This window comes from Vigna radiata, chromosome 8, assembly GCF_000741045.1.
Source record: "Vigna radiata var. radiata cultivar VC1973A chromosome 8, Vradiata_ver6, whole genome shotgun sequence".
In the NCBI taxonomy this organism is placed as follows: Eukaryota; Viridiplantae; Streptophyta; class Magnoliopsida; order Fabales; family Fabaceae; genus Vigna; species Vigna radiata.
In genome coordinates, this window is record NC_028358.1 from 33,864,612 (window position 1) to 33,891,662 (window position 27,051).

General features: G+C 32.2%; 4 protein-coding genes across 6 annotated transcripts; 3 read left to right on the forward strand and 1 right to left on the reverse strand.

Moving 5' to 3' along the window:
* The first annotated feature begins 6,261 nt into the window (after positions 1-6,261).
* Positions 6,262-14,091, forward strand: LOC106771969 (serine/threonine-protein kinase BLUS1). Of its 2 annotated transcripts, XR_001376543.2 has the most exons (20): positions 6,262-7,107; positions 7,198-7,242; positions 7,517-7,598; positions 7,725-7,793; positions 8,141-8,311; positions 8,403-8,468; positions 9,518-9,586; positions 9,666-9,734; positions 9,807-10,081; positions 11,863-11,999; positions 12,107-12,204; positions 12,273-12,311; positions 12,402-12,461; positions 12,630-12,731; positions 12,859-12,910; positions 12,998-13,053; positions 13,229-13,293; positions 13,385-13,436; positions 13,600-13,785; positions 13,914-14,091. XR_001376543.2 is itself a non-coding variant. In XM_014658051.2 (19 exons), exons 1-19 carry the CDS (start codon positions 6,569-6,571, stop codon positions 13,663-13,665), a joined length of 2,112 nt encoding a protein of 703 aa, XP_014513537.1. In that variant the 5' UTR covers positions 6,262-6,568; the 3' UTR covers positions 13,666-14,091. The 2 variants fall into 2 exon arrangements, 1 of the variants encoding a protein (XP_014513537.1); XM_014658051.2 differs by having other exon boundaries at positions 13,600-14,091.
* Positions 14,092-15,552: 1,461 nt separating this feature from the next.
* Positions 15,553-16,815, forward strand: LOC106771970 (early nodulin-like protein 3). The gene is made up of 2 exons (XM_014658052.2): positions 15,553-16,043; positions 16,143-16,815. The coding sequence occupies exons 1-2, from the start codon at positions 15,851-15,853 to the stop codon at positions 16,568-16,570; spliced, it is 621 nt and encodes a 206-aa protein (XP_014513538.1). The 5' UTR covers positions 15,553-15,850; the 3' UTR covers positions 16,571-16,815.
* Positions 16,816-16,972: 157 nt separating this feature from the next.
* On the forward strand, positions 16,973-18,622 carry LOC106771971 (protein yippee-like At4g27745). 2 transcript variants are annotated; one of them, XM_014658054.2, is made up of 3 exons: positions 16,973-17,396; positions 17,502-17,623; positions 18,274-18,622. In XM_014658054.2, the coding sequence occupies exons 2-3, from the start codon at positions 17,531-17,533 to the stop codon at positions 18,502-18,504; spliced, it is 324 nt and encodes a 107-aa protein (XP_014513540.1). In that variant the 5' UTR covers positions 16,973-17,396; positions 17,502-17,530; the 3' UTR covers positions 18,505-18,622. The 2 variants fall into 2 exon arrangements, with proteins under 2 accessions (XP_014513540.1, XP_014513541.1); XM_014658055.2 differs by having other exon boundaries at positions 16,973-17,392.
* An 823-nt stretch (positions 18,623-19,445) lies between these two features.
* Positions 19,446-24,474, reverse strand: LOC106769720 (plant UBX domain-containing protein 10). The gene is made up of 4 exons (XM_014655450.2): positions 23,609-24,474; positions 20,627-20,797; positions 20,255-20,458; positions 19,446-19,951 (listed from the first exon to the last, which is right to left on the reverse strand). The coding sequence occupies exons 1-4, from the start codon at positions 24,368-24,370 to the stop codon at positions 19,715-19,717; spliced, it is 1,374 nt and encodes a 457-aa protein (XP_014510936.2). The 5' UTR covers positions 24,371-24,474; the 3' UTR covers positions 19,446-19,714.
* Positions 24,475-27,051: the final 2,577 nt, after the last annotated feature.

Below are 27,051 nucleotides of genomic sequence, written 5' to 3' on the forward strand. Positions count from 1 at the left end.
TAAATACTACTTAAAAAAAAAGTTATGCACTGAATTGATATCAAAATATCCGATCTTTATATTAATAAAATTGAATGTATGATATGCGTAACAATATATAAAAAATTATGGTAATTATAACTATAATTTCTTTTCTATAATCAGATATATACAATAATTCTAGTTACAATTACAATAATTCTATATATTGTTTCTTTCGTCATACACAACTAATTTGGCATACGAATTTACAATATTATCAATAAAATTGAATTATTTCACTTAACAAGTTTTTATTATATATATGGAAATTAATAAATAAAAATTTGAGAGATGGTAATTAAACATGCAAATTTATATGCATTTTATTTATCAATTATTTTAATATACATATTCTTTTTAAAATGTAAGAATATTAATTATAATATTTACCTACAAATATGTAATTGATCTAAAGCTTTACGTGAATAATCATCACACTGTTTTCGCATTGTCTAAGGGATAAATATATTTTTACTAATACATTTTGTTATATATAGAGGGAGAAAAAGGAAAAAAAATTGACATCATGATTGTTAAAAATATCTACTTTATATTTATTTCATTTAATAAAATATTATATTATAATAAAAAATATTCATTTTGTAAGTAAAAAGGTAAAGCGGTGTGAATGTGTCCTGATTAGGATATAATGCAAAAATATAGATTTTGGATGCACTATATATTAATCATTTTCTTAGAGTGAATGTTTCAATTTAAATTTAAATTAATAGAAAATGTATATAGAGTACATTATTAAACCTAAAATAAACGTATGTATTATAAAGTAAAGTATCTTTTATTTTTAGAAAAAATATTAAAATATTAATTAATCTACTTTTAAATATGTAATTTCATTGTTGATTTGTTACCATTTTTTTAAAAAAATAAAAGCAATTATGTTAAGGATTTTTCTTTTATGCTAAACAAAATTTATTGATACATTATTTTATATTCATTTTGATTGGTAAATTGCATTCGGCTTATCAAACATAGATAGTAATGACTTAGTGTTCTCTTGATAAAGGTGAAACTTTGATGAACATTTAATGAAATATACATAACATATAAAGACATTTCGGTAAGAGTTATATATATATATATATAGATGGATCTTTAATCTTAATCTTAAAGATAAAATTAACTATGGTGTCATGTAAAGAAATAAATAAAGAATAATTTTCTTTACAGAGATTTTCAAAATCTCGAAAATATTATTTGTATTTTTTTCCTTAATATAAAATATATGTACTCTGAATATTAAAAAATTAAAAATAAAATTTATTATTGAAATTTGTAACATCATGTTTTAATAATATAAAATTATTAAAATAAAATGTTATATAGTTTATAATTTACAAGAGAATTGAGATTTATAAAGAAAGAATTCTTACACTGAAGAAACTCAATCTATCTATAATGTTTTTTCTCATTTTATGCTAAATTAACCGGAAAGATGTCTCCTTCCTAAACTCACACCAGTTAAGGTAATCATTACAAAAGAAAAAAAATACACACAATAAGGGTAAGCTAGTAGTAAAACAATTCATCTTAATCAACTTAAAATTCCATCATACATTATATTACACAAAAAATAAAAATAAACATTCATCCTAAACTTGCCATTGACTTAAACTTAACCATCCGAATATAGTATGAATGTCAAGTTACAATAATTCATGCATTTGTAGTGGTGATACTCCTGGCTCAATCCAAGCTACCACACAAGGTTAGTCCGTTAAAGTGTCCTTTGTCACACGGAGAAAGGTCCTCAGACTAAGACCTCTTGCTACTCTCCACGACATAATTATCTATCTCTATTTGAGATTGAGGTTATTGAGAGCGTCAAGATAAACCTCCAACTTAACTCCGGTCATTTATACTAATAACACTACAAGGCACCACCATGTAACCTCTCCACGAGGATCATGGAATTGCGTCCATCAATACCATTCACTTAATCAACAACATACTTATCATCATCATCATCATCATATTTTACACATAATCACATACATATATTCCACATAAACATAGTAAAAAATCTCATATAACCATGCAAAAGAACAAATGAATCACTAAATATCTATCACAAAACCATAAACAACCATCAAGAAAATCACAACAAAGCCTAAAACCACCTAAAGAGGAAGAAAGAGTTGGCACTCAGGTACCCAGAAGCTAACGCTCAAGCGTCCAAAAGCTGGCGCTCAAGCTCCCAGAAGCTGGCTCTCGGCATCCTAGCTTCTATTTTCTGGCATTTAACGCCCTGAGGCTGACGCTCAGTGCTAATGCCACTAGAATCTGGCACTTAGGGGGCGCTCAAGCGTCATATCAGATGGCAACACACTTTGTTGATGGATTCCCATGAACTTGGGATTTGTTCTAATGACCAAATGAATTTCTTACACCTTATAATTGATGTAGAAACACATTTAGAATTAAGGCAAAGTACTCCTTTGATTATTAGATCGAAGTTAAGTGCACTAAGTTCATTTGATAGCTCTAAAAAGACCTAAACTCAAAACAACAACTTCTAACTCATATTTATGCAAACTAAGAGTTTTAACAAGTCATAAATGACTTAAAAAATTCTCCAACACCTCAAATTCACTACAACCTCTATATTTTAGATTTTCGTTATCTAGAACCTCCAAATTGAACTTAAAACGTAACACAAAAACAACACACATACTCCATATTAGATCCACTATAGATTTGACCCAACTTAACTCCTAAACAAGTTCTAAAAAACTTAGGAACTAACCCTAAGACACTGGTGTAACTCTAAAACCGCTTTCTAAAAAACTCAACTGTCAAAACCCTTGAAAATGAATTTGAACCTTTCTAAAAGCCACTCTATTGCTAACACTTGTTTCCACATCAGATTCTTCTATACATGACTCAAACAAGTTCTAATTGTCCATAGAAAATATTCGAAATAGATATTTCTTCCCTTAGACTCCCATTTCTAGTATTCACCTCTCAAACTTTTACTTTTACTATAACTAATGACTTGTAGCTTAAACCAAACCAACTTCTCTCCAAATTACAACCAAATTATCATTACCAACAACTCAACAACATTATAAACAAAATCAATTCCAAAACAATTCATCAAAACATACCAACATCATTCAACCAATAATCATTATTTTACTAACATTTCAAACTCAAAAACAATCATTTTAACACAATCAACAACATGCATCATTTTCTTGAACTATTAAATATCATTTTACACTCAATAATTCAATTACAAAATAAAATTAGCTTCCCTTACCTTACACTAAAGCTACTGAACTTTAAGAACGCCAAAACCCTTGCTTCTGACTCAAGGAACTCTAAAAATGCCTACAAATTGTTGGAAGTCCCACATCGACTAGAGATAAGGCCATTTAAGTGTATATAAGTGGGTGCAAACCTCACCCTACAAGCCGATTTTGTGGGGTTGAGTTAGGCCTAAAACCCACTTCTAACATGGTATCAGAGCCAAGTTAGAGCCTATCCTAGCGATATTTGTTGGACAGATTGTTCCACCCACTATTGGCTGTGATCGAAGTGAGTCCTTAGGACCACACATTTACAAAGAATCAAGAATAGAGTACAAACAAATAACAAAAGGAAAATTAAGAAGATTAAATGAGTGAGTAAAGAGATTTCTTAGGGAGAACTAAGAGAAAATTAAGAAGAATAGTTTTATAGAAATGATTTGTGTTTTAAGTAATGTGACAAGTTTAAATTTTTGTTTATTTATCTTAGTGAATTATTTTAATTTTAAAATAATCGATCTTATTATTTTAAAATATCTATCCATTCTAATACTCCATTTTCTATAAAATATTTTATTTTGACAAAGTAATTAAAATATATTATATTTCAATATTTTTAATAAAATAATCAACTTTTTTTAACAAAAAACAGTTTAAAATAGTATGTATTTTAAAATTTAAATTGAATATATATATATATATATATATATATATATATTAGTCAAATTTAAATATTTAAATAGCACTACAATTTAATATTTTCAATATGTATGTTTATAGTCTGAATGAAAAAGAATGATTAGTTAAGTAGAGATGAAAAAATACAAGTGAGTATTTATTAGTTACGAATATTTTAATATCTGTTTAGTAAATAGATTTGATGTGAATATTATTTTACAAATACTTGTTATTTATAAAAATAAAAATAAAAATATAATTTATATTTTATATTTTATTAAGTTATATTTAATTAATATTAAAAATAATTTATATTTTATTAAGTTAAATTTAATTAATTTTTATTTAATTTAATTTGTATTTTATACTTTTTATAATTTTATTTAGATTTAATTTTAAAAATTTATAAAATATTTTTTTTAAGTATTCGTTTAGTACGTAAAATACTCACAAATATTTTCAAACAAATATTTAACAAATTAGACAACATATAACAAGTAAATTTTTTTGGTTATTAGTTAAATAAATTATCTGTGTTCCACCATACATTTTCATTTCCAATTGTAAAATTTCAATTTTCTTTTAATTTAAAATTATATTTCTTAGTTATTTGAAATATTTTTTAAAAATTTGAAATTTCAATTTCCTTAACTGAATAATTCATTTTAGTTCAAGTAATTTCAACTTCATCTTATATTCTTTCATGAAGTACACTATTATGTTATATTTGTATGAAATATTTCAACAATTGAAATAAATGTTATGTGAATTGTTTATAATCAAATCCTCTTAATTCTCTAAAAAATTTGTTTGGATAACATTTCAATTTTCATTGAATTCCTCTTTTGAAATACAATTTTATTTTAAAAATATGTATTTTAAAATTAACAATTCCAATTTTGTTTTTGTTAAATTTAATATTAAAATAATATTTAACAATTTAATGTTTTTCAATGTGTATATTTGTATAATGTGTATAAAACTTAGAAGTATCAATTTGACTTAGATGATAGAGCTTGGTTTTTATATGCAAGGATGGATCTTGATCCATATGAATTAAAACAAAATAAAATCATAAGATAAAAAAACCCACATGAAAGAAAGTAGAGAAAAAGAGAGTAACAAATACATGAAAAGAAGACTTTTATTTTAGAAGAAGGTCTCTGTATGCTATTATTACTTAACTTTTCCATACTCGTTAATTTAAATTAAATAAACGTTGACCTGACTTTAAGTTTTTCATAAAAAAAAAATTCACACACTATAACAAACAATATGAACATATTTTAAACATTATTTTGTACACTCTAAATTTTTGAAATTCTCATACTCTAATTTATAAAGTTGACTAACAAAATAATATGAAAAAAATAGACCTATTAATTTTGTTATTAACTATATAGAGTAAGATACATTGTCCTTCATGACTTACTCACAATGATTAAATTTTATATTTATTTTTTATTTTATTTTCTTAAAAAACAATTATGTATATACTATATTATTTTCTCTGAATTTTCACTCATTTAAAATTTTTAATTTAAAAGTTTAAAGTATAATTCCTCACTATATTTTTAACCAACTCAACAGGTAAGAAATTTAATTGATGTATCAAGAATATTAATTGGTAATATTTTTTCTTTTATTTGCTTACAATTTTAATTTTTTACTAAAACTCAAATAAACATACTAACATTTTTCTCTTAAATATTTTATTTACATATCATAATTGTAAAAAATGAAAAGAGCAAAAAAGAGATACCATTACAAAATCACAAATACTCTTAACAAAATTATTTATATTTTTAATTCATATATTATTTTCTAAAATAACTGAACGAATAAGAACAAACCAATACGCATTTTCTTTCTCATCGAAACAATAAACTTTTTCTAGCAGTGAAGATATAATTTAATATATTTTACTTCATTTTAAAATAAATTACCATTGAAAAAAAAAATTATCCACTTGCATTGTTATGAACGACAAAATATAAAGTAGACTAACTTTTACAATGAATACAATAAAAGTCAATTTATCCGGGTAAACGATATAATCTACTTTTATATATATTTTCTGACTTTCAATATTTCAAATTCAGATAAATTTTTAAAAAAATCTGATTTTTTTTTTATAATTTATTGCATCGATGTTTCTACCATCATAAATACAAGTTGAATGTAATGGCATGAAAAATATGATTAATAAAATATGGTAAAATAAATGAAAAAAAAAATGGAGAAGAATGATTGGGAAAAGTTAAGGGCAGTAGAAAGTGAAAAAAGAGTGGAGGGTCCCATTGGAAGAGTCGGAAGAAGCGGAGAGGAGAGAGAGGACGAGGAAGAAGGAACATGTCAGGCGTTAGAAATGGGCGTTGTTGTTTTGTTGGTGTGCCCACCCTTCACCGTCATTCTTCTCTACTCTTAAGTCTTTACTTCTCTTCACCACTCTAATAATCTACTTCTTATTCTTATTATTGGTATTGATATTCCTTATTATTCATACTCCATACTCTCTTCTACTCTTTTCAATTCAATTGATGTGGGTCAACGAGAGCTGAGGGTCAATTTAGGTCTTCCTTCACTTAATTCAGTTTCAAATGGGGAGCAGAAGCTACTCCGCCAATCCCGCCGATTACAAGCTTCTAGAAGAAGTTGGTTACGGTGCTAGCGCCACCGTCTACCGGGCAATCTACCTTCCCTACAACGAGGAGGTCGCCGTCAAGTGTCTGGATCTGGATCGATGCAACAGCAATCTCGACGATATAAGGAGGGAGGCGCAGACCATGAGTCTCATCGAGCATCCCAACGTGGTCAGGGCCTTCTGCTCCTTCGTCGTAGACCGCAGTCTGTGGGTGGTCATGGGATTCATGGCGCAGGGCTCCTGCTTGCACCTCATGAAGGCGGCTTATCCAGAAGGATTCGAAGAGGCAGCCATCGGATCTATTCTCAAGGAGACTCTCAAGGCGCTCGAGTACCTCCACCGACATGGACACATTCACCGCGATGTTAAGGCCGGGAATATTCTTCTCGATTCCAACGGTCAGGTCAAGCTCGCCGACTTTGGAGTTTCCGCTTGCATGTTCGACACGGGCGACCGCCAGCGTTCCAGGAATACCTTCGTCGGAACTCCCTGCTGGTGCTTCTCTCGCTTCGGTTACAGTTTTACTGTTCTTCTTTTTGTGCTTCCTTATATGATTTTCATGGTTTAGTGTTCATGTTTTCGCAGGATGGCGCCGGAGGTGCTGCAGCCTGGAACCGGTTATAATTTCAAGTCAGTTAGTGCTCTTTTTCTTCTGGATAAAACTTGGCGATTTTTAATGTTGTTTTTATTAGAATTGGAGTTTAGCCTTGTTAGCTTGTTAATTTGTGTTGACCTTTAGTGTGGACCGTATTATGCGTATTTACGAAATAAAACCAATTCTAATTCTGATTGAAGAAACACCAGGAGTACTTTAGTAACTTCATCTACGTTTTGTTTGGTGGTTTTGATTACTTGTGATTCAAATTTGGTTTCTTATTTGCTTGAATTGTGATGGGTTGGGCAGAGCGGATATTTGGTCTTTTGGAATCACGGCGTTGGAGTTGGCCCATGGTCACGCACCTTTCTCCAAGTATCCTCCCATGAAGGTATGTCAAAATGGTATTTATTTGCTGCAGCGTGTTCAGAATGGTTATGTTCTTCGGGTTGTAGGTTTTTGTGATTTGTTGTGATGTGCATATGAAATAGGGATTCATAGTTAGTTTTTTGTGTAGGTTCTTTTGATGACAATTCAGAATGCTCCTCCGGGGCTTGATTATGATCGTGACAGAAAGTTCTCCAAGGTATGGGTGTTCTTTCTGCCTAGACCAATACTTCGGTATTAAATGCATTTGTGGCTTTATTTGGTTTATCGTCAAGGTTTATTAAATGTGAAGACACAAACACACAAACATGATGGCGACTATGTTTCTGCTAAACAGACACACAATAAAAAAATATTGAACAATTTAATTTTCATGTCAATATATAATTAGATGAATTGTTAAAATATATCAAATTTAAAGAAATAGAAACGTGGACACATAGAAATGCCATGCTTGTGCTTTCACTACTGATATAAGAATAATAATCATTATTATTATAGTAGGAGTAGTAGCAGTCTAATTAAAGTATTTCCAGTTGTGACCAGTCTTTTAAGGAAATGGTTGCTATGTGCCTGGTAAAAGATCAAACAAAGAGGCCATCCGTGGAGAAGTTGCTCAAACACTCCTTCTTCAGACAAGCTAAGCCTCCGGAGCTTTCTGTTAAGAAATTATTTGCTGATTTACCACCTCTGTGGAACCGTGTCAAATCCCTCCAGGTTTGTCGTCATGCATACTTCACTGAATGTCTGTTATATAAATTCACTTAATCTGTTGCTTTTCCTGTGCTTGACAACACAAACCTTGCAGCTTAAAGATGCAGCTCAGCTAGCACTAAAGAAAATGCCTTCTGCAGAACAAGAAGCTATATCTCAAGTAAGTCCGATATCATATTTTATTTGTCACGTGATGTGATATATAGTCAATGATCCATAAGAGCATTTTCAAGAATGACTGACGTTATCCAAGTTTGTCCCTGCTCCCCTTTCCTTGATACTGGTTTCCTTTTCTGCTTGAAACCTTGATAGCATATTCAAGTTTGGTTGATTGGTACAGTGCATTACATACTTTAAATGGTATAACTCTGGTTGATCTTGCTTCAATATTTGTCGATTTCCTCTTGTACTGTAAGTTAGAACACAATTTGGAGAGTGACACTCATTCTCCTCACTTTCTTAATCAGGCATTCCCAATATTCTCTTTCTTTTCTCCATTTGGATATCCATCTTTAACGCCACTCCTGCAGTTGACTTATGAATTTCCCTATCAACCTTTTTGAATTGTCCTTCTCTTGTCTTCATATATATGCTTGATCTTCTTAATCACCTATGTCTTTCAATCTATCCGCATTTTTCATCTTTTATCTATACCTTAAACTTTAGTATCTTTTTTGAGAAATTTTCAATCAAAAGTTAAAAGTAGCCTTGCATCACTATTTAAATTGCTCATTATAAATCCAAAATTGAACATTTATTTCGTGCAATTTGCAAACTAAAATACTAAGGGGACCATTTCAACACTTATATACAATAACCAAGATTTCCTGCTTATTTGGCCTTGCTATGAAATTTTCTTTGTTAATAAGTACTTTTTTGAAAAACATTTCAATAAAAAGATTTATTATAAATAAATAATTCTGTCGTAAAATTATGTTTTTCCTGCTTGTGCATTGTTTCCCTGGAAAATCTCCAGTTTCCAGTTTATTACACCTTTTTAGTCTTTACAACCGAGAGGAATTTAGGCAATTGGTCCCAGTTCTGAAAAAGGCCTTTCCAAGTGAGATTCAAAGATAGCCATTTATTTTGGAAGCTTGGCTTTTGAAGTTTCAGTTAACATCCAAGAACACGAATATCAAGGAAAAATAGCCTTGTTACTTTTATAACCAACCATTGAAATCTAATCCACTTATTTATTTTATTTTCTAGAGTGAATATCATCGGGGAGTTAGTGCGTGGAACTTCGATATTGATGATTTGAAAGCTCAAGCTGCATTGGTATGCTATGTTTCTTTTAGATGGTTTTTACTTGACTAGTTTTTCTCTTGATCTGAACAAATGTCTTCAATTTTACCAGATGCAGGACGATGATGATATTGCAGAGATGAGGGAAGAAGATGAAAACAAATTCTTCAGCTCTTACAAGGTTTGATCAACTGTTCTAAACTTTCTATATCTCAAAAGTGATTTCTAAAATCTTTGTTGTTTGTCATGACAGGGTATAAGTGATTTCCAGTTTTCTATGGACAAAAAGAATTCAAATAACTTGCAACAAGATGAGTTTGCAGTACAAGTAGGTAGTAACGACATACCACAGAGTGAGAAGAGAAATGGATCAGTGGCTGAAGCAACATCTTCTACTCTAGAGAATGATACCGGAACAAGCAAGATTAAATCACAATCAGTGAAACTTGGTAAAACCCAAAGTGGACCCCTGGTGCCAGGATCAGTGCTTGGTCATTCTTTATCTGAAAAAGGGCGTGCATTTGAAAGGTACGCTGTATTTTCAAATTATATATTTATTAGTTTTTATATTAGGCTGGTGTTGGTAGTTTGAGAGAAAATGGAATAGAAAAGGAAAGGGACGGAAGGAATGGAAATAAATTGCCTTCCCTATATTTAATGATCAAAGGGGAAGAAAATGTGGGGTAAAAAAGGTGGTCCAGTGCATGTGCCTCCCACCCAGTGATGGTCTGAGTAGGGTACATGTGTTCAGCCTTACCTTTGAAAGCTGCATGGCTGTTCCTAGGACCTGTGACCTATAGGTCACAAGTGGCAATGGTTCCCATCATACTTACCTTTGTATTGTTTTAGTAGTCAGGGAGCTATTTCCTTCCACGCCACTCGTTGTACCTTGTGCATTTAGGCTTTGAAGTGAAGAAAGATGAAAAATAGTAGGCTTTGATGTTTTAGTGTTGAAGATATACTGCTATATATAAATTATTAGACCCATGACCTGGTACTTTTTTAATTTGCAAGTTTAGATACTTTTTATTTTGTCTTGACTACCAAGTATTGGACCTAGAAATCTAGGAAATCAATTTCTCAAATTCAAGGAAAAAAGTACCATTCAGAAGTTACCTGTATGTAAAATAATATCATGAATATAAGCTGTATATATTGGTTCTATACTTTATATCTTTGAAAGCATTTCAGTTCTACGTTGCTTTTTGGTTTGAGCATGTGTATATACCCTAGTATGGAAAGTGGATCAGCTGGAGGGTAACCCTATTGTTAAATGTAGAAGAAACTAAGATAAGCAAGAGTGAAATCATTAGAAGGATTTAGAGGTCAATGGTTTGCCTATAAACATCACTCACGGTAGAATATTATGATGATGTTTGATTCTTGTAGTGAATCATAATATAACATTGATTGGTTATTGTTTTAGTTGTTCAAGATCATAGAAATAAATTATGCTAAAATATTTGTTATAGGGAGTACCGTAAGGTGATTTCCTTCATGTGTGTAAGCAATGGAGATAGTAAGGCTTTAAAAGGGTTGAACTGTTCATAACTTTTTAAAACTCATTAATAGCTTGTTTTTTTTTTTTTGGTATCAAAGACAAAATCCTGTAATTCAGATAAGGTAATGTCTAAAAAATACTGCATATTATTACTTAGTAAATTATGAATGTATATTGAGAACTTTAATTTAATTTATAACCTATTACTACCCACAAGTTACCTGCCTTCATTGTGTTGCACTTTCCTCAAAGTCTTACTTCATCTTCTACAGTAATTCTTCGTGAGCACAATAGCACAACCAATTGAAAAGCTTTGAATGTACTAGATTTTATGATAATATAATCCAATGGTCATCCACTGGAAAGTTAATAATTGGTGAAAGCGTGAGTGTAATTCGCATCAACATGAGTTGATCCACGTGTCTGCACATACCTGCCAAGTTGGGATGCATTCTCCTTTTGGAATTTGCATTGATAGTGTGAAATAGCCTTTAATTTAGAAACTATGTCTGGTGACCTATAAACAAGGCAATCAGTCATACTTATTTTATTTTTACGGAGTTCTGGTAAGTTCAAAGTCTATCTTTGTAATTTGCGTATTTTCTGGATAATCTTCTTTATCCCTTCTATATTTCTTGAGTTGTCCATAAATGCACTCTGTAAAATGTGTAGTTTGAATTTTGGATGAATAAATCCAATGTGTACTTTTTTGTTCCGCCCTTTATGCTGCTTGGGGATTGAGGTTTTCATATTATCAATAATGCAATATTTGGCTTGTTAAGATTTGTAATGCTCTTATTACTTTTAGGTTTGAGAATGAAAATCAGTTGTCAGGTGAGAAAAGTAATCGTGATATTCGACGAGCTCCAAGCTTTAGTGGTCCATTAATGCTTCCAAACCGAGCTTCAGCAAATAGTTTATCAGCACCAATAAAATCTTCTGGAGGTATTTGAATCATCATGTACACCGTAAGGTTATTTGTACAAGTTCTAGTATATTTTAATCAGCCATAATAAACCTTGGTGTTGATTCTGTTCCCCAATTCTTGCTAGGATTCAGAGATTCCTTGGATGATAAGTCTAATAAGGCCAATCTAGTGCAAATTAAAGGACGGTTTTCAGTGACATCAGAAAATTTAGATCTGGTGAAGGTATGCATTTTCTTAATAATCAATTTGTCCCTTTGAAGAACCTTATCTGACTTCATCTTATTGCATAGGATATTCCTGTAAGTTCAGTTTCTCGCCGATCGTCACAGGTTGGTTGATGATATAATTGATTATTGTTTTATTTTGATGTTTTTTCTTATCCCTCAGCTGACATTCTCTTCCTGTTACATTACATGCAGGGGTCTCCAATGAGGAAATCTGCCAGTGTTGGTGATTGGATGGTGGATTACAAACAAATGGTTTGTACAATTTCCATCGGCTCTATACCCAAATTCCTTTAACATTTTTTTTTTCTTTTTTAGTATTTGGATTCTTTGGTTGCTTACAGATTGAGTAGGATGTTTCATTTATTATTGTATTCGATAACTAATACTTCTCTGTCTTTCATTGGATGTATTTCTCTTCAGCCAATTGGTCAGTCCTCCAATGATTCTGCCAATATCAATATTCCTGCATCATTTCTAGTGCCTCATCTTCATAATCTTTTCCAGCAAACATCTATTCAACAGGTGAGAGAAGCTTCAAGTTCGAGCAATGACACATAATTTGCTTGTGTTTGTCTGCTGAAAAACTGATAATTTTAAATGTAACCTCTACCAATTTATAATCATACTGGAAAGTTCTCTTTAATTGCAGGATCTTATAATGAATATGTTGAATGGCTTGCAATCCGCAGAGGCAAATGATGGTGAGTGAAGGATTTTTCATCGGTTACGTTTGAGGATATTTTTTCCTTAATATTGGATGAACTAACGAGTACAATCAATTTTTTCAGCTTCTCAGAATGGAAAGTTGCCACCATTGCCTCGCAATTCAGAAAACAATGGAAGTGTAAGCAAATTTTGTTAGATTAATTCTTTTCACTTGTTCGCTTAATTTTTATTAACTACTTTGTGTCAATTTTCTGCTCAGAGCTAGTCGCCTCTTTTTTGACATAAACCTGCAGTAGAACACGGTGATTTTTCATCAGCTTTACGTCTTACCTGACATTTGCGTCATTTTATAGGTTGATACAGCAGTTTCAGAGAGGGAACAGGTGCTGCTAGCCAAAATTTCAGAACTTCAATCTCGGTTAGTAAATATCAAATCATAAAATGCTTTCCTGGTCAACATTTCTCTCTGCTTCACGAAGTTAACACACCTTCTGGCATTGTATTATCAGGATGATTAATTTGACTGATGAACTAACTTATGAGAAATTAAGATACGTGCAGGTTAGTTTCTGTACAAGATTTTATGTTTCACCATTTGTTCTGGATTTTCTTCCGCTACTTGCTTGGATAACAAAAAAATTCATATCCAAGCTGAGTCCATTTAAATTGAAGCTTTGAAGGTGCCTGTGAAACTAATGATCGATCTGGTTATCGCTTTGTACAGTTACAACAACAGCTAGCTGCTGTCTACAGCCAAGAACAAAATGGGGAAAGAGAGGAATATGCATGAAGGTTGATAATTATGATCCTCTTTGATGAAGTACATGTAGGTGTACATGTACATCCAGGCGAGTGATCAATCATGCTTTGGACTCCCATTCTCTCTTTACTGAAGGAGAAATAGTCCTTGGTAAGTGTCATATATATTTCTGATCCAGCCTTCCTTGTGTTCAATAAGCCTTTGTGACTATCTAAGCCCAGCTAGTGCAAATGATATGTCATAGTCAATCTCATTATTTATTTCATTTAAAAATTCAGATGTAAATAAGCTTCTCTGCTGTATCCTTCTGCAACGTGCCATGTTTGCAGATTAATCCGGAATTCTCGTGATAACTGATAAGAAAGTTGTGGGGACCACCCCGTGGCAGAAATAACATCCCTATATATTGAACTCTTTTTATTATTATCCTTAATCTATATCGGATTTGAACTTGTATAGTCTTGTTGTATTCTACCACCTCAAAAATAGGTTCTGTATCAAATCAAACTCAACATGCCAAAATATTCTCGTTGTACTATTCTATTTACGTTATACCATCGAATTTAACAATTTAATTATGTAACACGAGCCAACGTTAAGCAATTGATTGTTCAATTAGGACCTCATTTTCAACCTAAAAAGGAAAGGTTATTTTATGATGCAATATTTGTTGTATATTTTTTTTCATATGCCATTGTTTTCCGTTTGATACGAAAGTGTTAGAATAACTTTTTTGAGGTCTTGATGTTTTTCTTAAAAAATCTTGTATAATTACCATGCTCTTATAAAAGGTATCTTTTAATCAAGAAAGTATTTTTCTTAAAACCCAATAATTTTTACCTAGATTAAAATTTTATTAATGTAGCCGTTAAGTATATTTTGTTATTAATTGGATGATTTTGTATACTATATGTTAGAAGAATTGGATAGTTACAATTAACAAATTTTAAAAATATTGTTTGTTGAGTTAAATTTGTAAACAAAGTACTTGTATGAAAATTATAATAGTATAATGGTGCTGAGAGTTGACTCAAATTGTAAGATTTGAAGGCTAATCCTCATATGTTAAAAGATCTAATTGATTTATGAATACGAATTTATTGGTTGTTGAAATATTTAATTTATGAATTTTACATCGATTTTAAAAATTTCATCTTTACTTTATCTGGACCATCAAGCTTAAAATTTGTAGAATTTTCTCCTTCTTCTGAAAAACCTCAAACTACTATTGGGACGGATTGCTTTACAGTGTCTTTAACTTTAATACGTACTACCGATCCTGTTACTTTATCAAACAGCTTTTGTACCACTCATCTCATACAAACAGCTTTTGTACCACTCATCTCATACAATCTCCGTAAACGTTGACTTTCCTTTTTCGCTCCAACAAACATCTGCCACAAATTTTAACTAACAAAATTTTTCCAATGTTCATTATTATTTTCGTGTATGTAACGAAATAACAACAAATTCTTTTTAATATACTTGTTGTTGACGTGCTGAAAATGTTTTACTTTTAATTTTGTAACTTGTAATAAATTTTATCAAATAGCTTGTTAAAAAACAACTACATTTATCATGTTTGTTTATTCTTACAACTTTTGATTGATTTAAATTTTTTTAATTCATTATTGATGTCTGATAAATTACGAACAGATTTCAGGCATCCCATTTAGCTAGCCATGTGATGTGTCTGGAGAAGTTTGCTGTTTTTCTTCCTCGCCGCACATAATAATGCAATATTGTGTGAGGCAATTATACACACAGACACTATTAATATAAGAAGAAACCTCATTAACTAATATACTTTGCCAACTGGCTCATGTGCACATTATTAGTGCATATAGTTGTCAAGTTTATCTATTTCTTTGTTTTTAACCCTTTACACTCAGCACTACTTTCTTGCCATCACATTATTCCATATTCTTCTTCTATCACTATCTTACTCTTATTTAGTCTTAACCATCTTTCTTTTCTCATGTTCTGGATTGTTCAGTTTTCATTTTAAATCTAGGTCTCTTTCATAAGAACAAAACTAATGAATGACAACCAATAAATTGTATCATGTAAGAATTATAATAGGGGCACTCAAGTAAATTGACCTTCAAAGTGTGGTTCTTTTTGGATCTCATTATCAACCCTCCATTGGCCATATCTCAGTGGTCCTAGATTATAACTTCAAAATCTAATGTGAGTGTGACTGAGAAGAAGCAAGATGGGCAATCTTTCAAGTCCCAACAGAATATTGGCGTTTCTCTTCCTCACATTGGTCCAAATCCAAAGCAAGGTGTTTTGCTACCAATACAAAGTTGGAGATCTTGATGCTTGGGGCATACCCACCTCAACAAATCCACAAGTCTACAAAAAATGGTCCACATATCACAATCTCACAATTGGAGATTCCCTCCGTAAGTTTACACTATTTGCTATATCATGTTTTTCAATTTGGTTTATACAACTCTACACCAATGATGATCTCATGTGTATCATTGTATATGCTTACACAGTGTTTCTATACCCACCAAGCCAAGATTCAGTGATTCAAGTTACTGAAGAATCCTACAAGAAGTGCAACATCAAAGACCCTATCTTGTACATGAACAATGGCAACTCTTTGTTTAACATCACATCGAAGGGCCAATTTTACTTCACTAGTGGTGTGGCTGGCCATTGCCAAAAGAATCAGAAGCTTCATATAGCTGTAGGTGAAGGAATAACAGAAAATGTGGATGATGCAGCTGCTCCTGCATCTGCACCCTCTTATCCCACAGTATTTGGCAATATTCCAGTAGCTGCTTCTACCTCAACCCCAACCTCAACCTCATCTCAACTCACTTCAACTTTTCAACTTCTCATCATTGGATTTCTGACATCTGCACTCTTTTCTACCTTATGTGATGCCAAAATGCCCTTACCTTTACCATCACAGGCTTAAATCAACAGGTTTGAGTATTAGCTACGTAACTATGTTAAATATTTGGAGAGGGAGTTTTGACAGTAATCATATATTACTGCTGCCTGTGTCAATGTCAATGCTCAATAATTCATCATGTTGATTTATTTTTTGAGTTTACCCTTTTCATTACAAGGGCCTACTTATACATTACAGCATTATTCTTTCACCATTGTGATACTTTGTAATGTTTCAATCCTTCATTTATCAGAGAGGAATTTGACAAATGTGGCGCGGTTACAACCATAAAGTTTGTCTCTTATAATAAACGTGTTGTGTTGAATTATCGTCATTCTTTTAAAAGATCTTATGCAATCAAAGTTATGAAATAATCAGATGTAAAGTATTTCATATTCGTTACGGTGAATTATCCTCATTCTGCACTATCAAACAAAAACAAGAAAAGTTAAAATCAATTCTGTATATATCCAGAGACATACTTTCATTAATGACTCAAAATAGGAGGTGGGGGATCGAAAAACTATCTTTTTTCTCTGTTCTTCACAAGAAATTAGACGAAATTACACGTGTTAAGAGAGTAGTATCTGCTACCGACCATTTTTTTTAAAAAAAATAGGTGGCACTGAAATTCTAGAGACTTTTCAGTGTACTGATAGAAAATCTTTTAACTTTGGAATTAAATCACTGTGTTAATCAAACCCCACCATGATATAACTTGTTAGAGAGAGAAATCTCACATTCTGTGACTGAGGAAGCAGAAGAAAGCCCTGAAAAGGAGAAGTTACTAAGGAAAGGGGGCATCTTTGAAGACAGAGCAGAGTCAATCATCCACTGCTACAAAAGGCAGGTACCTGCAAATTCATTTCCAAGTTGTAATTCAAAACCTAAAATGCTATGATCATGGTTCTTGATCTGATGAACACTATTGATTAAACTGTTCTTGGTTGAAAAGGAGTGATTTGAGTTGAGAGAATCCTTGAGATGGAGGAAGTGAATGGACTCAGATTGTACTGTTGCTCTAATTGTAGAAACCATGTTGCCCTTCATGATGATGTGATTTCAAAGGCTTTTCAGGTGAACACTATTCTTAGTCAGCTTTATCTCTTATTCACAGCATACCCTGCTATCATGATCATATCACATGATATCATTAGATTTTTGGAAGAACTTCAGCTTGCTTTCTATTCATTCTTTTTTAATGTGTAATTTTCTAAAAGGAACACAACTTTTTCTCATTCTATGAAAATGATGAACTTTAGCACAAAATCTTAACTTTTATAAATCGTGTATCTTTATTTTGTAAACTTTAGACAAAACTCCATCCAAATGAGAAAAGTATTGGATTCTCAAATGAGAAAAGTTTTAAAACAGAATTTGAGTATTATAAAATAATGATGATAATAATCTATTTCGAATTCAAAATGGAAACATTACATTAAAATGTTTGTGAAAAGTTTATTGATGAGATGGAATAAATGTAATTTTTAAAATAGTTTTAATGAACTGAATAACAAAAATGAAATGAAAGTTTATTCATTTAATTATTAATGATTCATCTGCATTGTTTATTTTATTGCAATGCTTTTGAAACGATTCCGATAATTATGCCATCAATGGTTATTAATTCTGTTCCATTACTCTAATGCTCATAAATTATTTTACCGTTTGAATATTAATAATTTCTCAAATTTAATTGGAAACGAAGTGTTTTAATTTAATTTCAGGGGAAAAGTGGGAGAGCTTTTCTGTTTGGTCATGCATTGAATGTTAGTGTGGGATCAAAAGAAGACAGAGAACTGATGACAGGTCTCCACACTGTTGCTGATGTCTACTGTTCTGACTGCAAACAAGTTCTTGGTTGGAAGTATGAGAGAGCCTATGAGGAATCTCAGAAGTACAAGGAAGGCAAGTTTGTTCTTGAAAAGGCTAAAATTGTCAGGGAAAACTGCTACTAAGCATTTTAAAGTGCTTCTTATGTGTTTGTGATTATGCTCATTTCACCATTTTTTTTGTTGCTTGCTGTTTGCACTCTCCTCAATTTATTTATGTATGTTTGGAGTGATTTCTTTGTTTTATTTAAGTTCTGAATCATCATGAAAATAGTATATTGAAAATCCACATTATTGTAAGAAGGTATAATAATTTGGATATATTTAAATAAAATCTAAAAGAAGTATTTTTTTTTTTTGTGGGTGAAATTTGTATGGTATCCTAATAATTTAATGTATGGAAAAATATCTGATATGGAATGATGTGATATTGAGGGTGTAGTTGGTTAGTGTGTCACTTTTTTCACAGAAAAACGACCTTTCAGCTGATTCGATCATCAGTTGCAGGCACCACATTCGATCAACTCCACCAAAGAATCTTCAGAAAAATATTCTTTTGGATGAATAAACTTGCATTTCAGTGTATAAAAGAACTTGACGGTAATGTTCTTGAGTTTAAAAATAATTTCTTTATCTGTCTCTTTTAAAACTTTTGAAGAGAATTAACATAATCGTGAAATTAATAAGCTTCGTAACGACATACATATACAGCACTGCAAAGGTAGAGAACACCTATTCGTACTTGACATGGTATGGTGAAACAACAGCAATAATAAGTAATGTGGGACATATTATCAAGAACACAGATACCAGAGCCTATGAAGCGATCATATTTCCAATATTTTGAATATCATTTTAATGTTTTCAAACATTTTATATTTTAGTCTTTACTTTTTTATATAACTAATAATATATAAATTTTATGAGGATTAAAATCAATATTTTAAGACCAAAAACAGATACTACCTTCGATAAATACTATAAAAATGTACTGCTCGTGCCAACCCGGTAACTGGTTGAATAGAATGAATATATGATCAGAAACAAAATATACAGACAGATAACACTTAGGAACTTCCTAATTAAGGGAAGGGCCAAATATATATTATATATTATATATATCATTATTCTAAACCATCTCCACATGTCGCTATCTGTTTGATTGATTCAATTGAAAATAAGAAAAATAAAAACTACAAAAACCACGACAACCTATGCATCTAACAATTTTAATTGTTCAACCAGTCAATTTTTTTAGACAGAAGAATGAAACACCACAGAATTTCCCTATTTGCAGGCCTTATCTTCATGTATTCATAAGAGTATTAGGCAAGTTTCATTCTAATGAAGTGAGCTCCACAAATAAGCTGGCCTGAGGATGCAATCCTGCTTCCTTCAAAGACAATGCCAGTTTGTCTTGTTCATACTTTACAATTGGAAAATTGGATACCAGGATGTAACTGTCGACTTCTAAACTTCCCAGTGAATCAACATAGTCATATAAAGACTGAATTGTCGCTGTGTTGTGGAACCTTCTTCCCTTACGTTCACCATTTGGAAACCGTACCATAACCTATCCATTCATCAACATAGATGTAATTATCATGTAAATTACAACACAATCAAACAAAAACTGAAATGAAAATAGAGAAACTAAAGAAGGAGGCTAAGCAATTCCAAAACATACAGAACTAGAAGTAAATATCATTCATCATACATATAAGTGAAACCATCAAGAATTTTAAGTTCAACCTTATCATATGAATTAAAGCTGAGATCATAAATACAAGTGAAACTATATAAGCTGAACAGTTATTATATAAACTAATGAAAGATGCTGGCACGAAAGGAGAAATAAAACATAGTAATACTGTACCTGTGTAACATCAGGTCCTTTTTCAGGTTCTTCACCAAGAGACTCAGCTTTCTCTTGACGTATTTTAGCTAATGCAGCTTGTTTCTCTGCAGCTTCTTGTGCTGCTCTTTCACGAGCCTCTTCCTCCTCTTTGCGCTTCCTCTCAGCTTCAGCAGCTTCCCTTGCAAGACGTTCTTCTTCTTCTCTCCTCTGACGTTCCCTAGCCTGAACATATGTACAACATTAATCGATAGCACTAACAGGCCTGTTCTTTCAATAAAAGGCTCTGCAAAGAAAATTGAGATAGAAAAAATAGACAAGACATTGTCTGCAGACCACAAAAAATTATACGAAACAAGAAAACAAAAAATCATAAACTGCAAAACAACATACTTGATCAGCTTCTAGCGCAGCCCTGTATGCAGCATCTTGCTCTTCTCTTAAGCGCATATTATTTCGTCTTTCTTCTGCATCAAGCCTAGCTGCAACAAGAACAGGGGAACTTTCTTCAAGCACTCTCTGCAGTGTCACTAGCAGCTCCTCACTAGATTTTGGACCTTCAACCTGCATTACATGAACTATATTAACAATGAAAGCATCATAATCAGAATACTTTATCAACTATAATAAGTGGCACACCATTTCAGTAGAAACAAAAAAATATGGACTCAATAAGCCTTTCTAGAAAAAACTACTTACTGGATTTACGGAGCTTTACTTTAGGTATACAAAAAGGGAGGAAAAGGATATAAAAGTGACTGAATACTTAGTTAAATACAATCAAATTGATATGATTAGTGTCTTACAAAGTGATATAAAACATGAAGAGTTAATTACTAGATCATAATGAATAATAATGAACTATGAGACAATAGGGAAACTAAGGCTAATAAATAACTCTAAGAAACTCATCAGGGAAAATCAAATGTGCAAAGCCTGAAATCCGGAGATTCCTTGTCAGCGGAAAAGCCTGTCTTGTCTATGCAATGAAGACATAAATTCAGAGTATTTACTCTTGGGTTTAACAATCTAACATACAATATTTTTATGTCATTAGGTGAAATATTCTTCACATATTCTGACAATACTGATGGAATTGAATCTATATACGGTTATCCTAAGCATACTTGTGGCACAACCACTTGACATCAATCAAAAACTTTCACATATGCAGAAGTGTTTTGTACCAACTGGGGAGGAGGAAAACATTTTCAAGTGACGAAGGACCAAACCGAGCAACATAAAAAATATAAGTTGTCAAAACCAGCTCTACCCAGCAAGTCCAATCAGTTGGGCTGGGAACTGGTTGCATAGCAGGTCTAAAATCTTTATTGGATTGAATATGTCACTGAACTGGTGTAAACTGATTTTAGAATACTTATTTTTTAATTCATGAGTTTGACGCAGTGAAGTGGATCTTCACATTGTGCAACAAAAACTGACATGCATCCCTGTGCACACAGACTAAGTCTATAAGCAGAGTGAGTTTGCTATCCCAAGGAAATTATTTACTAAGATCGAAAGCGTTACCAAGTTTTAAAGACCTCCACACAAGGTAGAATTTGAACCCAGCTACTTGGATTGGTAAAGCTTCCCTTGTCAACTTATACAGTGATATTAGTATTCATCTATGTACCAAATTTATTTATATACAATACCTTACATGCATTTTTTTATATAATTAATATATACCAGTTCACGCAACTTAACCATTGATCCACCTCAACCAGTTCAATAACTGGTCCAACATTTAAACAGTACTAAAAACTAAGCAGAACATCGACAACAATCCCTATCCTACTAGGTAGGAATAGCTACATAGATCAAACAATCAGCTTCAAGGCTCATTAGATACATCAAGTGAATCTTCATCTAGCCAACATCAGTTCTTGCTACATGATAAAGAAAAAGGTACTTGATACCAAAATGTATTTCTTTTTTTTTATTATTGGCAAGTGTTAGTTGTTAGTATTATGTTAGTGGGAGTTGAACCCACAATCTCTCCCTCCCTCCTTCCAACTTTACCACCAAGCCACATTATTAACTCCTACAAAAATGTATTTCTAATGATGATCATTGTGATCTATTATTCTAGTACTGAAGTAGATTGCAATATGTTTAAGTCTAGTGAAAAGGAAGAGAGGAAAATCAAAAAGGACATCGAAGGAAGTCAGCAAGGGAGATCTCATGGTAAATAATATTCCTAAAACTTAGTTTTAAAGGTGCCGAATGGTGCCATGTGATTCCTGTAGCCAACCTAAGTTTGTGTGATTTGTTTTTGTTCTAGCTCTAGCACTGGAAATCAAGTTCTGTACAATAAAATAGAGGAGTTTTATTCAGCTTCGTAACAACCTCTAAGGTATGAAGACAGATATCACACCAGTAAGAAAATGAAAAAGTGGTTATCCCCAATAAGAGGATCCTGAAAAGGATGTTTCCTTCACGATGTCATTGTCAGTGTTTAAACTGTGTGTGGAACTAGCAAGATTATTTGCCACTTGTCATTATTCCTTTCTCTGACAATAACAAGGACTAAACAACATCAAGAGTTACATTTAAATCCTCGAGACTCTGGAATCATATAACATTAAGAATTTTTTTGGGGGGAAGTCTTTTATCCGTGTTTTAACAGATTATGAACATAGTTGTCGCATTACGAAGTGCCGAAAGCCAATTTCGCCGTCTGATCTATCATAACTTACCAATTCTAACAACGTTAAAAGTGTAAACCTTGTTTTACATGCAATTTTTGCAAATGAGGGTTGGCTCAGCCACTAAACAAATAGCATTGAACTGCGTGAATATGACTGGCATGCCTAAACTTGGAATCGGTAACACGCAATAAACACAAGGCATATCAAGTAAGAAAACTCTTGTGAGAACCAAGAAGAGATAATCTTATAGAAAACGGCAAATATCTCAATGCTTGTCTAGTCTGACCACATATCACGCCAAGGAATTCCACGACACTACAAAACACTACAACTAGGACATGATAGAACTACGGGTACAGCAGCGATGACAGCAGATGATCATGAAGGCGGGAGGTTGAAGGAAGTTGCAAGAGGAGGACGACAAATCCATAATGCAATCAAATTCAGAAAGTGGAGAAAGTGATGAGAGCAAGTATGTGCATAGAGGTAATGTAACTGACGTTAACTAGAGCTACAATAGGCATATAGTCGCACAGACTGTGACTACTTAAATCATACAGGGGCACAGAAAATGCAAGCCGAAACACATCAAAGAAACTATAACCTGCCCAAAGACTAATCATGATGACAAATATAAATATTTTCATTTCATATATGTTTCTCAACCTGACCCAGTTCACTCCAATTCGCCAAACCGAAAAATCCATAAGAAATAACAAACCTGTTGAAGGAGAGCGATCCTCTGATTAGTGGCGGCCATGACGAGAGCACAAAAGGGAAAGCGAGAGGCTTTCAAGCTGTTACTCATCTTAAACCCTTCGCTGGCACGAATGCTGCCACCCCAGCAAACAAAATTCTCGTTAACAAAGGCGGCAATGATTTCGGAACAGAGAGTACTGCGACAAAACGAAGGCGTATCGGGGTGATCGGGGGAATGCAAGTAAACAAAGAGAAGCTTGAAGGAATTCCGGGAGCGCTGGAGCGCGTCCATGAACCCCTCGCCGACGAAATTGGGCCCAGAAGAGCCATACTCCCTCTCGAATGCGGCGACAAAATCCATGGCCTCGGAAGTGGCCGCAGAAACGGAAACCAGGGGAGCAGAGGAGGAAGAGGAAGGGGTGGAGCCAAGGCCCACCAGGCCGAGGGAGTAGGAGAGTACTCCCCCTGCGGCCCATAGGCCCAAGCCGATCGCGCCGGAGATCAAGCCTAGACTGCCGGAAATAACGGAAACGGGTAGCGTGATGAGTTTCCAGGCAAGACCTGGCGGCGGTTGGGGTAGAGGTTGGAGATCGGGTGCGGAGGGAAGATGATTGTTAGGGTTAGGTTGCGGGGTGTCGGTGGTGGGGTTTACGGAAGTGGTGAAGGAAGAGATTGCGAGTTCGAGGTCCCAATTGTGAGCAGCTAGGATTTCAGTGCAGAGGTCTGCATCTTCTAAACCAGTTATCGCTTGAAAATACGCTAATTTATCTGCTACATCTCCCATTTTCCTTCCTTCTTCCACCTTCTTCTTCTTCTTCTCTTCTCTTCTCTCTTTAGGGTTTACTTTCAAGATCCTTCCTTCTTCTCCATCAAATTTATTCAGCTCACAACCGCCTTTTCTTTTCATATGGGTCTATCTTATTTTGTTATTTTAGATATTCAAACACTATTTTATCATCTTTTATCTCTAATATATTTCTCAACTAACTATTTTCATATACATTATCAAAGATAAATTACAATTTATACAAGATAAACTCACATCCACATATAACTACTATTTTATTTATCAAAATATGCCAATATCTCACTGACAAAATATTCCTACTACTTTTCATTAATCATAAAAATAACACTTACATTATTTAGAGAAATATCACTCATATTATATTATTATTAATTATTTAACTAATAATAATATTATTATTTATATTATAATAATTGTTATTATATTGTTATTATAACTATTATTGTTAATATTATTTTTTTAATTATTATTCTTATAATTATTAATATTATTATTATTCTTTTAATTATTATTACTAATGTTATTATTAATAATAATATTAATATTATTACTGTTATTGTTATTGATATTAGAACAATAATAATTATTATTATTATTTTATTATTATTAATATTAGCATTATTTGTATTATTATTATTATTTGTGTTAATAATTATATTAGTATTAGCAATATTAGTATAAGCATAAATATTTATTATTATTATTATTATAGATAATATTATTAATATTTTTTGTTTATTATTATTATAATTAATATTAATATTAACATTAACTTTAACAATAATATTATAATTATTATTATTATTGATATCATTATTATTAATAATAGTAATATTAGTATTATTATTGTTATTTATACGTCAATATCTAAACTTTTATGTATGGATTTGCATGTATTTTTATTTAAAATTTTTAACACCAACTCCGTATCTAAACGTTCTAGATGACTATGAGTAGCTAATTCTTTCTTTCGTTGGAATTGAATGTAATGTCTGATGTAATCTTCCTATTCAATATATATATATATATATATATATATATATATGTGTGTGTGTGTGTGTCTGTGTTCATATATTTTTCTTATTTTACTTGTCATTATATGGAAGTATAATGTATTTTATATATTCAAGCTGTGTTGAAAAGTAAATTTGAATACGAACGTAAGAAAAATAACCAAAAGTAAGGATATTAGGAATAGTTTCAATTCTTCTGATCATTTATAAACATCAGATTTTTTTTTTTTAATGCAAGGATTATGTTTAATTATTTAAGGAATTAATAATTGAACATATATCTTTAGAACTTGTTTTAAGGAATTAAACCAAGATACAATCATGTTAATGTTTGAACTCATTTCCAACGAAGATTACTTTTAACTTTTAAATTCAAATTTTTAGTATTTTGTTAATTTCATTATTTTTAGTTTACAGGAATCAAATTTTCATTGTTATTAAATTCATTTTGATAAACAAACTTGATTAAATAATTGACTCAAATTTCTTTAGGAAAGAATATTTTACTTATTCATTACTTGTAAGAAATTAGTACACTTGCCAAAAATTTTAGGGCGTTGCTCCTTGCACCTCTCCATTTTCTCCCTCTACCTCTCCCTTCCTCGTTTACTCCTTACTTTATTTTTTCATTCCTAATTTATCCTTTTCATTTTTAGGATTAAAACATACTCCCGCCCGTGATAACCTTTAAACGGATGCTCATATACGTTACCGGATGTCAACATCCGCCCTAAACAAGCCAATAACTTCTCGTAACCAATTGCATAAACCCCATTTTCACAAGAATCACAAGCACGTGTTTTAAGCACCCCAACTATATACATTCTCCATTATCATCCCTCTCTTTGTATTACTCACCCTTGAATAGATAGATGACTGATGTAAATGTCGCTTCATTTGAGGCCTTTCTCCAAGGCTAGATGGTGTGCCAAAAAGACTTCCTTGGTGAGCTTCACTCAGCTCATCAATAGTATGAGGAGGAGAAGAGAGCAATGTCATCCCAGGCATCAAAGTGGACACGGTATGACGACACTGTTGGAAGAGAGCCAAAACAGGACCAATGTTCTTAAGAAGGACAATTTCTTGTGTTGTAGCTTCAAGAGTAAATTGTTGATGGGTGACGGAAAGAGAAGGAGAAGACGGGAGGAGGGTGAGGGTGGGTGACGGGAGCTATGAACAGAGAGTAAAAGTGACATTAAAAGTAAAAAAGTAAAAAAAAAAAGTAAAAAGAGTTAAAAAGAGAAAAAAAAAAGGTTATTTTTGTAATACAAAAAAGATGGAGAAAGTTGGGGAGGTGGAGGGAGGAAACGAGGAGGTAGAGAGAGTAACACCCAAAATTTTACCACTTGAAGCAAAAATCTCAAATAAGAAACTAAATCCGCTAAAGAATTGAATAACAAGAGAGAGGGTGTTTCATCTTCCACCTCCAAGCATTTCATCCTGCACCTCCAAACTTTAATAAAATTCCAATTTTAACCCTAATTAAAAATGTATTTTAATTTTTAAAATCTGTTTAATCTTTAAAGGTGGTCAAAGATTCCACTGCACAGTTTGAATTTCAGAGAGAGAGAGTGTGATGATATTGAATTTGAGAGAGAGAGTATCGGAATTCACTCTCACTCTCACAGAACACCATTATTTTCC

Coding starts and splice junctions, on each gene's coding strand:
- LOC106771970 (XM_014658052.2), top strand. CDS start 15,851: ATGGGCAATCTTTCAAGTCCCAACAGAATATTGGCGTTTCTCTTCCTC. Junction 16,044..16,142: donor CACAATTGGAGATTCCCTCC/GTAAGTTTACAC, acceptor ATGCTTACACAG/TGTTTCTATACCCACCAAGC.
- LOC106771969 (XM_014658051.2), top strand. CDS start 6,569: ATGGGGAGCAGAAGCTACTCCGCCAATCCCGCCGATTACAAGCTTCTA. Junction 9,587..9,665: donor TGAAAGCTCAAGCTGCATTG/GTATGCTATGTT, acceptor CAATTTTACCAG/ATGCAGGACGATGATGATAT. Junction 12,000..12,106: donor ACCAATAAAATCTTCTGGAG/GTATTTGAATCA, acceptor AATTCTTGCTAG/GATTCAGAGATTCCTTGGAT.
- LOC106771971 (XM_014658054.2), top strand. CDS start 17,531: ATGGAGGAAGTGAATGGACTCAGATTGTACTGTTGCTCTAATTGTAGA. Junction 17,624..18,273: donor TGATTTCAAAGGCTTTTCAG/GTGAACACTATT, acceptor ATTTAATTTCAG/GGGAAAAGTGGGAGAGCTTT.
- LOC106769720 (XM_014655450.2), bottom strand. CDS start 24,370: ATGGGAGATGTAGCAGATAAATTAGCGTATTTTCAAGCGATAACTGGT. Junction 20,798..23,608: donor GGATCGCTCTCCTTCAACAG/GTTTGTTATTTC, acceptor CATGTAATGCAG/GTTGAAGGTCCAAAATCTAG. Junction 19,952..20,254: donor AAGGACCTGATGTTACACAG/GTACAGTATTAC, acceptor ATGAATGGATAG/GTTATGGTACGGTTTCCAAA.